The sequence below is a fragment of the Hydra viridissima genome, unplaced genomic scaffold (genome assembly GCF_058129835.1).
Source record: "Hydra viridissima isolate aposymbiotic clone 2 unplaced genomic scaffold, HvirCarnegie_v1 scaffold_3, whole genome shotgun sequence".
Taxonomy (NCBI): domain Eukaryota; kingdom Metazoa; phylum Cnidaria; class Hydrozoa; order Anthoathecata; family Hydridae; genus Hydra; species Hydra viridissima.
The window spans coordinates 18,642,237-18,656,824 of NW_028324302.1; the positions used below are offsets into that span (position 1 = coordinate 18,642,237).

At 31.6% G+C, this 14,588-nt stretch overlaps 1 protein-coding gene across 1 annotated transcript; it reads right to left on the reverse strand.

The window, feature by feature from the left end:
• Positions 1–7,173: 7,173 nt before the first annotated feature.
• On the reverse strand, positions 7,174–8,463 carry LOC149891292 (uncharacterized). The gene is made up of 2 exons (XM_090082480.1): positions 7,599–8,463; positions 7,174–7,463 (listed from the first exon to the last, which is right to left on the reverse strand). The coding sequence occupies exons 1-2, from the start codon at positions 7,674–7,676 to the stop codon at positions 7,182–7,184; spliced, it is 360 nt and encodes a 119-aa protein (XP_089938606.1). The 5' UTR covers positions 7,677–8,463; the 3' UTR covers positions 7,174–7,181.
• Between the last annotated feature and the right edge of the window lie 6,125 nt (positions 8,464–14,588).

Sequence of the window (14,588 nt, forward strand, 5' to 3'; positions counted from 1 at the left end):
TTAGAGCTGACGTTTTTGTTTTCATCGAGGAAATATAATATTATTATTAGGGAATATATTATTTGAAATAAGGGTTTGTAAATATCAAAAAAAGAAGTGAGCCTCTAAGTTGTCAAAACATGTTCGGAGTTTCTTGTTCTTTGAAAATAAAAAAAAAACATTAGGAACCTAATAAAGGGCATCTTTAAAGGTGCAAGCTATAATAGCTGTAATTCTCGTAACAAATAGTTCAGCATTATTGACTATACATTGTAAATTTGGTGAACTAGATAACGACGGATTTTTCACTTTTATGAGACACAGGGTTTATAATTTATATGAAAGTGTTCATTAATTAAAATAAATTAGAAACAGTTTTTAAAGTTAAAAGGCTTTGTATTTCCGCATTTCAATTACATTGTTAGAAATTTGTACCTAAATTGAAGCTGGTAAATCTTATTGGAGTTTATTGCACAACGTCTGTGAGAAAGATGAATTGTTACCTGCTAACTTAAAAAAAGCTTTCAAATTATCTGCCCAAACTTTACATCTAGAAAAACCACATCTGCTGGAATCCCACCCACCCAACATAAGACGACACGGTGCATAGGAACATGCTCTAAAACCTTGCAACACATCTCATTCAAAAATGTGAACAACAGCTTTTTTTATTGGGGGCCTGGGAAGAAATCACATATTTTAGGGGAGTGCCCAGGAATTTTGTTGTTCAAGATAAGTAACTAAGAGGCATGGGGCCTATTTCTAGTGTGTTGATACTGGCGTCGAATGAGGATGGCTTGCAAAAAATTAGGGTAAATTGAGCTAAACCAACCCCGCCCCGACCCCTAACTGCCCTCTTCCTACAACTACGTTTCCTTTAATCGTAAAAACCTTTTTTTTGTTCTACCATAAACTTGATCAAAATTCATCAACAGATTTCAAATTTCATAAAAAAAATCTCTTTTCATTTAAGATTTATAGCCATACAAAGCTTAAAATTAACTCCAATTAACCCCCTGAAATTAACTTTAAATGGTCTTAATTTTTAAACGAAAATTTTTTTTTTTTTGATTTAATTTGAAATCTGTCGATGAATTTTAATCAAGTTTAACATAAAACAAGCAAAAAAGCTTAAAAGAGTTTTTAGCAACCATATTCTTGAGGGGATTCGGGGGATCGTTTCAAACACCACAAAATCATGCCCATGCCCCTGCATTTAGATTTTCAGAATTGTTTGTGATAGATTTATCAAATTTTCTTTTAAAGTATTTGATAATGTTTGTTTAACATTGAAATATACAGGCGGATATGTAGTTTTCATTACTTTCTTTTGCATTTTTATTGAAATAAAAACGAAACAAAGCAACCTTTAACTATTAACAATTAGTAAAAGCTAGCAGTTGCTAATAGTTAATAGTTTCATAATATCTCTTCTTACGCGTTGACATACGAACTGAAAACTATGCGGCCGTGATATGAAGGTATTATAACTATATTGATGTTTAATTTACTTTATTTAAAATTTAGTTACGTTATTTTAGTTATTATAGTTGCTATACATATGCTATAAAACTTAGACCTGAATACCAGAGTTATTAGAGGGAAAAAATACGAATGTTTTATTTATGAAAATGGGCGCAAATCAAAAATAGAGTGTTGGCCCCTATGGTTGAATGTGTGTCGGGAAAACATGTTTATCAAGGCAAGGTCTTTAAGATGAATGTTACTTATCTTTAACCCGTCTAGATGACTGCAACTAGTTAAAGACGTGTTTAAGACAGCTTTTGCACACGTCATTAAGACGTCTTCCAATAACCAGTTTAAGACGTCCGTAAGACATCTTAACAATACATCTTTCGGAATAAGCAGTTTAAGACGTCTTTAATCATGGACGTATAAGAGATGGACGTGCAATGTTATTGTTTTTTTTGCAAACTATGCTAGTTGCGCATTGTTAAAAACCTATTGTTTTAAACAATAGAAATTTAATTCTCTTAAACTCTTTCGGATTCGTCGAAAATCTTTGGTCAGGGAATTACCCGAATTTAAATATTCGGGTAATTACCAGAAAGTTATAAAATACTCGTTTCCGTAGAATACCCGTAGAAAATACCCGTAGAATAACCGTAGAATAACGGTAGAAAATACCCGTAGAATACCCGTAGAAATACTTGAAGAAGTAAAAATAGCCAAAACAATTCATTTATTACATTGAATTACAAATAACAAAAAAAAAATTAAATTTCAGGATTAGCAAAATTAAAAGTAGCCTAACCATTTTAAATCTGAAACTTCATTCAGTCATTTACTGTTTTTTTGTAATTTACTGAAATTTCATCCAGTAATTTACATGAACGCCAGCTGCTCCATGTTGCTAACATTTAAATTTGTTCTCCATACAGTGCAAATGTTCCCTACACTTGAAAATACTCTTTCAGAAGAAACAGATGAGGCTGGGATAGCAAGAATCTGCCAAGCAAGCCTTACAATCATAGGGTATTGTCCTGGATTGACAAAATGTTTACTGTTTTTTTTGGTTGGTGCATCATCAAAGTATTTGTCTACTTCTGTTATTACATTTTCTTTTACAGCTGATTTCCCTCCTTTGTGCGTATATGTTGCTCCATACTTTCGTGTGGGGTGATTGTCCAACAAAGTAGCCATCAAGCTGTCGGCATCCAAAAAGTCCTCGGCCTTTATGTTTTGGGATGAGGTTTCAAGTAATGTGGGTTGCAGTGTATTTGCTCCATGGCTGGAAGAAGCACAATTTTTGGTTCCAGCTGGGCTAAGGCTGAATTCCAGCGCGTCAGACAGTTCTGTACCAACTTAGTTGTTGTCATTTTAAGGGCCTTTGCAACAATGACAAGATCAATTGTCCTCTTCCCTGAGTTGTGAAAATGCATGTTTTTTTTTTTATAAGTATAATGCTTATAAGCATATGGAGGCTCAGATTTGGAAAAAAAATAAGCATATGTAAGCATATTCCTGAGCCTCGATAAACTATTTAAAAAATTTAAATTTTATTTAATTAAAATTTTTAAATATATATATTTCTAAATTTAAACCAACAAAAACAACAAAAATCGAAGTTTATGTTTGGCAATGCAACGACTTTATGAAGTAATGAAGCCATTGTGTTGCAAAACCTAAACCTCAATACTTGAACATAAAAACATAAAGTTTAGAAGTCGCTCTGAAGTGTTTTTTATTTCTTTCTTTTGTTTTTCTCTCTCTCGCTTTTAATGTGTAGTTTATTTAATACCATATTTAAAATGTTTATTTTATTTCTAAGTTTTGTTTTCAGATACTGATGAAATAGTAATAATAATGTCAAAGAGAATAAAGAGAAAGCAGCCTACATTGGCAGCGTTTGGTTTCACAATGAAATGAGTGAAATCCGATTGCCGTTATAAGCTGTTGAAACTAGTGTTGAATGCAAACATTGCAAAAAATTATTTAAAAGCCAACAAGGACTAGCTTTTCATGTTAAAGTTATTCACGGAATTAGCAAACAAGATTGTGAACATTCACAATCACAAGTTCTTCAAAGTAACGAAGAACTTATCACTCTAGCAGTGAAAGATGTGCTCAATAAAATTGTCAACAAAGTTGTTAGTGCAATGAAAAAAAGTGAAGAGTCTCGAAAATTAGATGGTAAGAAACGCCACCAACATACTGCTGCCTTTAAAGCATAAGCAATTAACGCCTATGGTTATGAAGCAAATCAAGAAACTGTAGCAGAGTCGTTTGGTGTAACACAAAGTCAGATTTCGCGATGGCTTAAAAAAAAAAGAAACTATTACACAGGTCTACAAAAAATTTATTGCATTAAATTTGACACTTGTTCTTACATAACTTTGATACGCTGAATTCAAATCTGGCATCAGATTTTTATGGAAAGCTGTAGATTTTTTGCAATAAACATTTTTTTTATTTTGCAAAACATTAGAAATAATTCTAAAACACAGATTTGAAACACATTTGGAAGTGCTATGATATATTTTTTACAATAAAAGTTGTTTACCAAACTAAAACAAAAGCAGAAAGCAGATGAAAGTAAATGTGAACTGTTTAAAGTAAACATTTTATAAATATCATCCTATAAATAAAGTTCTAGCCAAATTATCAATTTTTTATTGATTAATAACAAAATCATGTTTTACTTTAGTTTTAAAAAAGATTGCAGATTATGTTGTTTGATTAAAACTGTTTAATCAGGAAGAAACTTTAGCTTGTTGCTCTTTCTTTTATAAACTTTTTCTGAGTCTTCTCGCTTGATGCCCCAACAGTAGTCTGCCATCATGTATGTCCCATCGTCCTTGGTAACCATCTTCAATTGTCTTATGATCTTGATGGAATCGCTCTCCTTGCTATTCACTCACATCTCCAAGATTTTCAGGAAACTGCTCAAGATGACTATTTATATAATGAAGTTTTATACTCATTTTGCATCCAAGATCACAAAAAGCTTCCAACATTTCATCAACTAAATCTGCATAGTTTTCTGCTTTTTTATTTCCAAGAAAGTTTTTTACAACAACCACAAATGACAACCAACCCGTTTTCTCTTTGATATTTGTTTTAATGAATTCTTTATCTTTTATAAGATAGTGAATTTATGGCCCATTAAAAACTCCTGCTTTTTTTTCCTCTATTGACAAACCTGGTAATGATGTAACTATATACTGAAAGCAATCACTATCAGTTTTCAGTGCTTTAACAAATTGTTTCATGAATCCAAGTTTAAGATGAGTGGTGGAAAAACGATTTTATTTCGACTAACAATGGGTTCATTCACAATATTTTGCATGCCCACTGTGAGAGTCTTGCGAATGGGCCATTCTTTTTGTACCTAGTGTTGATTTCTTGCTTGACTATCCCACATATAGAGATAACATGGAAACTTTATAAAACCCTTCTGCTGACCAAGTAGAAACTTAACCATCTTTAGATCTACATAAATAATCCAGTTATGTTCGCGATATTTAATCAAGTTAAGCACCATTTTAATGTCATCGTAAGTTTCTTGCAAATAAACAGAATGACCAATTGGTACAGAACCAAAAATATTTCCATTGTGCATTTGAGGCTTCAGTTTGAGCTATCAATAAAAAGTCTCCATTCTGTTGGATTATATACAGAAATACCTAACTGTAATAGGAGACCTGAAATATCATGACAGTAAACAAATAAATTGACTTCTGAAAAAACTTAACAAAGTTTTCATCTCTTGTTCTAGTAAGAAATTTTTGCAAAACTATCAAGTAGGTTTTTTTCCTTTAATTATGATGCTAATACTTCTGCTGCTTGCATAGAAAGTCCTAAATCACGAACTAAATCATTCAGTTCTATCTGACTAAAACACTGAGGAAAATTGAATTGTTTAGCATTACATGAGGAGTCTTCCAAATCTGGTAAAAATTCTTCTATTTCTGTAGTAGACATACTTTCCTCGTCTTCTGACAAAAATAAACCTTTAAAAATTGGAAATGGAATCTCTTTAGAATGTTGAATTGGTCTAATAGCAGAAGGAATGCTGGGATAAGCTATTTTTTGCCTCTTTATTTTGCTGATATCAGTATTATTAACAAGACAAAAATAACAATCGTCAATGTGGTTTAGTGGCTCCCTCCAAACCATGGGGACTCCAAAAGGTAAATTCTTTCTTTTTCCTTTTATCCAATCTGGAAGAATTTCTTCACAAATATGGCACACAGTATGTGGAGCCCTCTTTTTGTCTTGGTTGCCAAGTTAAATATCAAAATATAACTTATATGCTAGTTTTAAAAAATTAGTAATGTTTCGTCTTTGTCGAACAAGTGTATAGCAACCACAGATGTAGCAGAATAAGTTAGGATTATACTTGTACTTATGTTGATTTGAAGAAGCCATCATATTATATATTTGATCTAATAAAAACAATGACATGGCTACTTTTTTTATAACTATTGAATAAAAATACCTATGAAAAACATAATTTTTAAAAAATAAATAAATTGGTTATTGCAAAAAAACTAGAGCTTGCCAACAAAAATGGACCTTATATTTGGATTCAGCGTTTAAAAATACACAAAAATCAGTTTAAATATCTCATGCAACAGAAAAAAAGTTTTTTTTTGTAGACCTGTGTTATTAAAGATGCCGAATCACCCTATCGCAGATTAATTCTGAAGGGAAGACGTTCCACACAATATCTTGAACTATACGAAGTTATTTACAAAGAATTTTTTCAAACCGGGGGCCAATGCTATAAACATAAAAAACGAAGTTTTTTCCGTAAAACACGAAGTTTTTACCGTAAAAAGCGAAGAAAAAAAAAGTCCATTGCTAAAAACATTCTAAAAACTCCGTTTTTAAGATAAAAACTTCGCTATTAAATCCAATGCTATAAACGAGCAAGGGAATCGCCTTTTCAGATAAAAAATGCGTTTTTTCGAAAAAAAACTTCAGATAGATTTTTGATCTCAATTTTAGATATTTTCTTCGTGATTTTTGGCGGCCATTGTTGGAACAACGTTAGCGCTTCAAAATCATTGAACATTCTTTGTTTGTGTTTTTATGCAGATATTTTATAGATAAAGCTTAAAAGGATTTTGGTAACTTCATAATAAACTAATTACTTAAAAACTGCATTTAATCTATTATTCAGTTCCTTGTTGTGCTTCGTTAACAATGTATGAATTTTAAATTCCATACTTATTTATGAATGTTTTCGATAGTAATTCTGGTTAAACAAATTTTTCATAGTGTTTGACTAAAGAAAAGTATAAATAGTCGATAAATATGCCATATAATACACAAATACACAACAAAATAATACACAAATACACAACAAATAAAATGCTGTCTAAAGAACTTAAAATGTTACTAGCAATATAAATAAGAGAAAACAAAGAGGTTCTTCTTGGGAAGCTTAGTATGTTTTAATTAGCAAACTATTTAAATAAAAATATGTATTGCTACATTATATTTTATATATATGTATATATATGTATGTATGTATATATATATATATATATATATATATATATATATATATATATATATATTTAAATATATATTTACAAATGTTATAGTATAAGTATGTAATATATAGTATATATTAACATAATATAAGTATGTAATCAATCATATTTCTAAATAAAGATTTTACATTCATGTAAATATATATATACTTCCAATAGTTTTATTAACTTAATACACTAACATTGAAAATAGCTTCTCCTACACTGTATAATACTATAAATTGTGTTGGTAAAGATTCCATGACAGTCTCTGAGAACATGAAAAAAAATATTTGTGCCAATAAAATGAAGAAATACCATTATTTGGAAAAGTACTGAAATGCTTTCATTTCGCTTAGTATAATGTTGCAAATCATCTTTAAGCCTAGTTTCTAAAAAATCTAATACAGCTCTTGGGACTCGATACTGCTCTCGAAAAACGTTGTCAGAAACATCTTCGTTAAAAAAGCGACCATTAAACTAAAATGATATTGAAAAACAAAACAAAAATATAATTTCTGCGCCTATTTAGTATGATTTCTGATTTTGTTCGATAAAAAATCATTAAAAAAAAAAATATATATAGTAATTTTAAGTAATGTTTTAAACACCAACCTCTCGAGGCAATCGGTGGCGAAGCTCATTTTCTGCAACTTCGAAATTTAAGTCTTCATCCGAAAAAATTAAACTCATGTTTCTACTTTAATTTTACACAGATTTTTTAAACACCAAATACTAGAATTTAAAAATATTCATAAAAATAGAATAGACAGCACAGCATACTTAATGACTAATTAAATTCATTAAGTAGGCCTAATAAATAAAAGTTACAATAAAAATTACTATTATATTACTACTATATATTACGGATAAAAAAAGTTCGTGAATTTTAGTGACGTTTACGTTTTATGCTTTATAGCAATGGGCGAAAAAAATACAAACAGCGATAAATTCTTCGAGATTATGAACTTTTTTTCTTACGTGAAAAATTGCGTTTTTACGAAAGATTTTTTTTCTCGAAAAAAACTTCGAATTGTTTATAGCATTGGCCCCAGATGGAAAGGTCATATTGTTAACTTTTCCTGGCTTTGGAATAAAGCTAGAAATACACAATTAAACATTGATCCAAACGCGGAAAAAAAACTTCATGTTATAGTTCGATTTTTACAAAAAAAAGAGATAAAAATGAGATCGAAACAAAGAAACAAAAGGAAACATAACAAAGAAATGGAACCATTATTAGAGAAAAGTGTATCAGAACAGGTTCTAAAGATCCAAGTTACGACAAAAAATGGCGACGGTACCAACCTGGACAAAGGCTCAATATTGACCAGAGCCCGCTTCCCTTTGTTGTTCATGGTAAGAAAACTTACGAGTATGTACCCAAGGGTCAAGGTGCAACACATAATACATGGATCTCACAACCCGGCTCAGGATTGGAAAAAAGGCAATGTTCCCTTCAAGTTATGTTTCGGCTAGAAGGAGAGCAACCAAAGTTAGCCATCTTTTTTAGAGGTCAAGGAAAACGCATTTCAAAAGACGAGAAATTATCATGGCACTAAGATAATCACGTTTATGAAAGTGCCAACGAAATTCTTCCAGATGACATTTTTATTGGTCCGGACGAGAGGGAATGCGAAGTTTATATCTTTGATTTCATTGATAATATTTGTATATAGTATATATGTTTTATTTTTTATTATTATACTATAACATTAATTCAGCTACATTAAAACCAAAGCAAATACAGAGCATAAGTCAACTTTTTATTTTTCTTATAACGATTAACCTTTAGTAACGCGCACACTTTAAGAAAGTATGAAATAAGCATATTTTATTAGAAATATACTTAAGCTTAAGCATATTTTTGAGCCTCTTTTAACTTTTTGCTTAAGCATACCCGAGCTTCTTTCAAAAATTTCACATGCTTACAAAAAAAAACAAACAAGTAGTTTACCAAAACAGTCATCTTTTTGTAAAGTTGATTCCATTGTGGACATATGTACATTTTCTTTTCATGGTCTTTCGCAGCTAAAGTGAACCCGTGACAATCAAGTGGGTCTTGTGGTGGAGGCACCACATGCTGGTATCAATGTCTCTATTTGCTTTTGATCCCTTTTTAATGTTTGCAGCGCCGTCTGTAGCAATGGTGATCTACCTCACTGTTTTGAGATTCAACTCTATTTTGTGAACCAAATCTGTTATCTTGGCACTGATGTTATTTGCCGTATGGTCTTCTGGAAAATACTTCATTGCGAAAAGGAATCTTCTCAGGCAGAAATTTTTGTTTAGGTAGTATCCTGTCAAGCTTATGTAAGGATGATTTGTTCTGGCACTCCAGATATTTGATGTTAAGGCAATTCTTTCAAGCTCATCTTTTTCTGCATTTGATAAGTCACTAATCGTTTTTTTCATAAACTTATGGATTTTTGGAATTGCTCTGTAACTCAGTGTATGTGCTGAAATTTGATTCTATTGGCCTAAGGTAGCACTTTTGAGCATTTGAATAAATGCTTTAGCTTCCACTACTGAAAATGGTTTTATCTCTTCTACCACCCAACTAGTGATGTGTGTGATCAACCTAACTTGATGAATATTATCCTCATCCCAGACCTTTTTAATCTGGGTTTTCTTCTTCTCTGGTTCTTCCCTTAACTTTTTGGTGAGTGTTTGCTCTGGTTCAGATGGTCCAAATAGTGATTGCGATTCAGAATAAACAGAACTAACCTCAAAAGAGTTATTAGCCCTCATTCTATCTGCATCTTTTCTTTCCAATTCTGTGAACAGATCTTCATGCTTTCCTTTGAGGTGTTTGCGCAAAACACTTGTACATCCCTGCGTTGCTATAAATTCTTTATGAGACTCTTTGCAGACGGCTTTGTCGTCGTTGGCCTTAATAAAAATTATTTTTGATGGTTTGGTCATCTGAAAAGAAAAGAAAAAAATATATATTATCCGAATTTTTTAAAAAATTACCCGATTCAGCGGTTAGTTCCGTATTTCGGGTAGTTCCTATGATCGCGTATTAAAATTGAGTGGCGTATTAAAACATACCACCCAATTTAACTGACTAGTAAAAAAAGAGAAGGCCTTAAGATTAAAAAAATAATAATAATAATATATGAACAAAATAAGAAGATTGTAAAGAGAAGGCCTTAAAACATTTATAAAATAGTTATAAATAAATATAAACCGTTAAAATTGGCATAAATAAAAATATAAAAATATTATATATATATACATTATGCCCTAAAATAGGTATTTAATAAATAGAAATATGAAAAAAAAGTTTACATACACACACATACATACATACATACATACACACATACATACATACATACATACATACATACATACATACATACATACATACATACATACATACATACATACATACATACATACATACATACATACATACATACATACATACATACATACATACATACATACATACATACATACATACATACATACATACATACATACACACACACACACACACATATATATATATATTTGTATAGATATATGTATATAATTTTATAGGAAGGATTTAAAATGGTCATAATAAAATTAATAAAAGAAGACCTTAAAAAAGTCATTAAAAAAAAAAAAAAAAAAAAAAAAAAAAAAATATAGAACTATTTCACATATTTTAAAGAGATGTTATGAAAACAAGCACGCGATATCCGATTTACGTGTAGTTCCAATAACCGGCTAACAAAAGCGTGTCGCGTGTTAAATAAAAAAGTAAATAAATTAAATAAAAGAAGTTTTTACTTTTATATTAAGAGATGATGTTTAAAAAATGCACAATGTTTAAAAAAAAAAACTGTTAAGAACTGAGTATCAATTCCACCTATCCGTATAAGTATCAATTTTTAGCAAATTAAAAATTATTACCTACACGGAGTATTAGTTCCACCCACTCCAAGCAAGTATTAAATTTTTATTAGTTAAAAGTTAATACTAACATGGAGTGGATGTAACTAATAAATAGAAATAAAAGTGATATTAAAGGAATTGAAATAAAGTTAAATTTAAAAAAACGCAATAAAAAAACAAAAAAAAACAAACAAACAAAAATGTATGAAAATACCCGATCGCGCGAAAATTTCGGTTCGAGGATCGGGTAACTTTATTACCTCGATTTTCGAGTAAATAAATCGTGTAATTTTATTAGCCAATTTTCGAGTACTTCTACGGGTAACACTGAATAACAACCCAAAAATATCTTGTTTGATGATTACATTTTCTAAAGCAGTTTTTCATGCTGATTACAAATCTGAAAACCGTTTTTCTCTATCACGTCAGGTTTTTAAGATATTAACATAAACATACATTTTTTAATCCCTTATTGTTACGAATGAATAAGAAAATAGAGTTTAGTTTACTAAATTAATAACAGATGGCAACACTAAACATATTCTTTTGATATTTTAAAATGATATATTCTGTTCTGAAAATAGGTCCGCTAAAAGATGTGCAGGGGAGTCGTTGTTTGTTGTGATCGAGTGAAGTTATGTTCGAATATTGTGCTTCTTAAAAAAGATCCCGTGTGTGCTATTTTAGTTTATAGATAAGGAGTAATGAATAAAGTATTTGATTTAAACATAGTAATTAAAAGTGAAAACCCGTGAGTGGTTTAATCGAGACCGAAATTAGTTATTTCGAGTTTGTTTTGTTTTCTACCGAGTAAGGTAATGTTTCACCTGCCTTTTAAGAAGGCTAATATAATTTTACAGAAATGAACCCTGTTGAGTTCATTTATTTTTTATCGAATGCTAATTTAGTGATTTTTGATATTTTCCTTTTTAAGTGAATTGAATTCTCCCTTGTGAGGAAATGTAATAAGTATATGAATGACAAGTGTCTAGTGATAGTGACTGATTAACTGTGTATTAGATGTTTATAAACTGATGTAAATGAACGAGTTGCTTGTTTAATTTAGTGTACTTAACTTGTAACTGTATGTTTATTAATTAGTTGTGTGTTTATTATGAGTTATACTATTCCTATACATTTGCTATTTTTTTCAGTGAAAACAATGGCGTCTAGAGGCTGCATCAATTCACCAGACTTGTTTTGTTATCTCACAGACAAAAGCCACCGAAAGACATTTACACCATTTCTGAGAAAAGCTTATGAACTATACTTTGATTCAAAGGTTGACAGCGGCAAGTCATGGGCACCACAGTTCATTTGTTTGACATGTGCATGCAACTTACGGGGTTGGATAAGGAAGGCTAAAAATAACAACCATCTGGCATTTGGAGTTCCTATGATATGGCGTGAGTCAAGCAATCACATCACTGACTGTTATTTCTGTTTGACAAATGTCATTGGTTTCTCATACAAGACTCGTTCATCTGTGAAGTATCCAGATATTCCCTCGGTTTCAAAACCAATTCCACATGATCCAGTCAGTTGTCCAATACCAACATCACCTACAGAATACAGAGTCGATGATGCAACACAAGAAGAAAGTTCGTCTTCCAGCAACATGGCAGACTCTGACTACAATCCTGATGATGATGAAATTCATTTGATTAATAATGATGATCTTTGCGACCTTGTACGGGACCTGGCACTAACAAAAGGTCAAACTGAACTGCTAGGTTCACGTCTGAAAGAGTTTAATTTGCTATCACCAGGTACAAGAACTTCACAATTTCGACATAGACACAAAGAACTCGTGCAGTTCTTTGCAATGAGTGACAATATGTGCTACTGCACTGAAATCCAAGGTCTTATGTAAGCCTCGGTGTAGAACATAAGACTGAAGCATGGCGTCTATTTATTGATTCCTCCAAGGCAAGTTTGAAGGCTGTATTATTACACAATGGAAACATGTATGCATCAGTACCGGTTGGTTATTCTACTCATCTAAAAGAGACGTACGAAACCATGTCGCTACTTCTTGAAAAAAATTGTTATCGCGATTACAATTGGAATATGTGTGGTGATTTAAAAGTGATCACTATTCTCATGGGAATGCAGACAGGGTACACCAAGTACTGCTGCTTTATCTGCGAGTGGGACAGCAGAGATAGGAGGCACCACTATATAAATAAGAATTGGCTCATTAGAGATAAAATGGAGCCAGGTAGTAAAAACGTCCTGCGTGTGCCATTGGTTGAGCGTGAAAAAGTTCTTATGCCTCCACTTCATATAAAGCTGGGGCTCATGAAAAACTTTGTGAAGGCACTAGACAAAAACTCAGATGCTTTTCGGTACCTATGCAACAAGTTTCCAGAGTTGAGTTATGCGAAAGTGAAAGAAGGTGTATTCATAGGTCCACAAATAAGGAAGATCATAACAGACAGTCACTTCGAAGATTTACTCAGCAGAACTGAAAAAAAAGCATGGTTGGCATTTAAGTCTGTTGTAGCCAATTTCCTTGGAAATAATAAATCTCCTGACTATGTAAATATTGTGCAGAAGTGCATTAGTGCGTACAAGTTAATGGGTTGTAACATATCCCTCAAGATTCATCTCCTCGACTCACATCTCGACTTCTTTCCAGAAAACCTAGGTTCTGTTAGTGATGAACATGGTGAACGTTTTCATCAGGACATCTTGGTAATGGAGTCACGCTATCAAGGCCAATGGAGTGCAGCAACTTTAGCCGACTATTGCTGGATGCTTCAGCGCAACATGCCAAATTGTCAGCACAAACGCAAGTCTACAGCCAAGAAATTCAAACCAAACTAACTTTTAATTTAAGGAACTTTACGTTGTACCTATGTATTTTACAAGTGTATTATATCTTAAACTATGTGTATTTATGTTAAGTAGTACTCTATTCAGCGATATATGCTCTACTGTAACTTGCCAGCGAGTTGTTTGCTTTGATACAATATTAAACATATATAAATGGTCAATGCCAAATATCTCAACAACGGTGGGTGATAGAGACAAACGATTTCTATATTTGTAATCAGCATGTCTTACTTATCTTAAAACAAGTGTTGGTTTCCAAGATATTTTCCGAAAGTTTTTTTTTGTTGATCAGTGTAATATTCGGGTAGTTTAAATCGGGTAATACCCGACTCGAAGGCTTGGATATCGGGTAACTAAAGTAATTGAAATTACCCGTCTATGGGTACCCGCGAGTATTGGGGTCGGGTTTTTGCTTCCTATTGTTGTTTACATTTTTTGAATGATGAAATGTTTTCAAATGATAACCAAAAAAATTTCTGGGGATGTCTTGCAAGGTCTTAGAGCATGTTCCTATGCACCGTGGAATCAACAATGCTGTAACTTGATGGTTTAGCAAAACTTTCTTAAGAATTATTTAGATTCCTTTTTGTAATCATACCGGTATGATATCGGAAAAAAAAAGTGTCATCGGAATAATTATGACAAAATCGTTATAAAAATTTTAACCGGTATTATTGTTAGTTTAAATCTCGGTATATACCGGAACTCTCATCATTCCGGTGTTGTTTTTTTTTCCGATTTCATATCAGAATGACGATATGGAAATGAAACGATTCGCAGACCCTTAATTTTTTAATGGGTTCAGGATTTTGAACACTGCAAAGATATTACTATAAAGATATTCTAATATAAAAAGTGCATTTTAGTTGGCACTTG

What these genes read in the sequence shown, in the direction of transcription:
- LOC149891292 (XM_090082480.1), bottom strand. Translation starts at nt 7,676, where the DNA reads ATGAGTTTAATTTTTTCGGATGAAGACTTAAATTTCGAAGTTGCAGAA. An exon ending in GCCACCGATTGCCTCGAGAG is followed by an intron (nt 7,464 to 7,598) that starts GTTGGTGTTTAA and finishes ATATCATTTTAG; the next exon opens with TTTAATGGTCGCTTTTTTAA.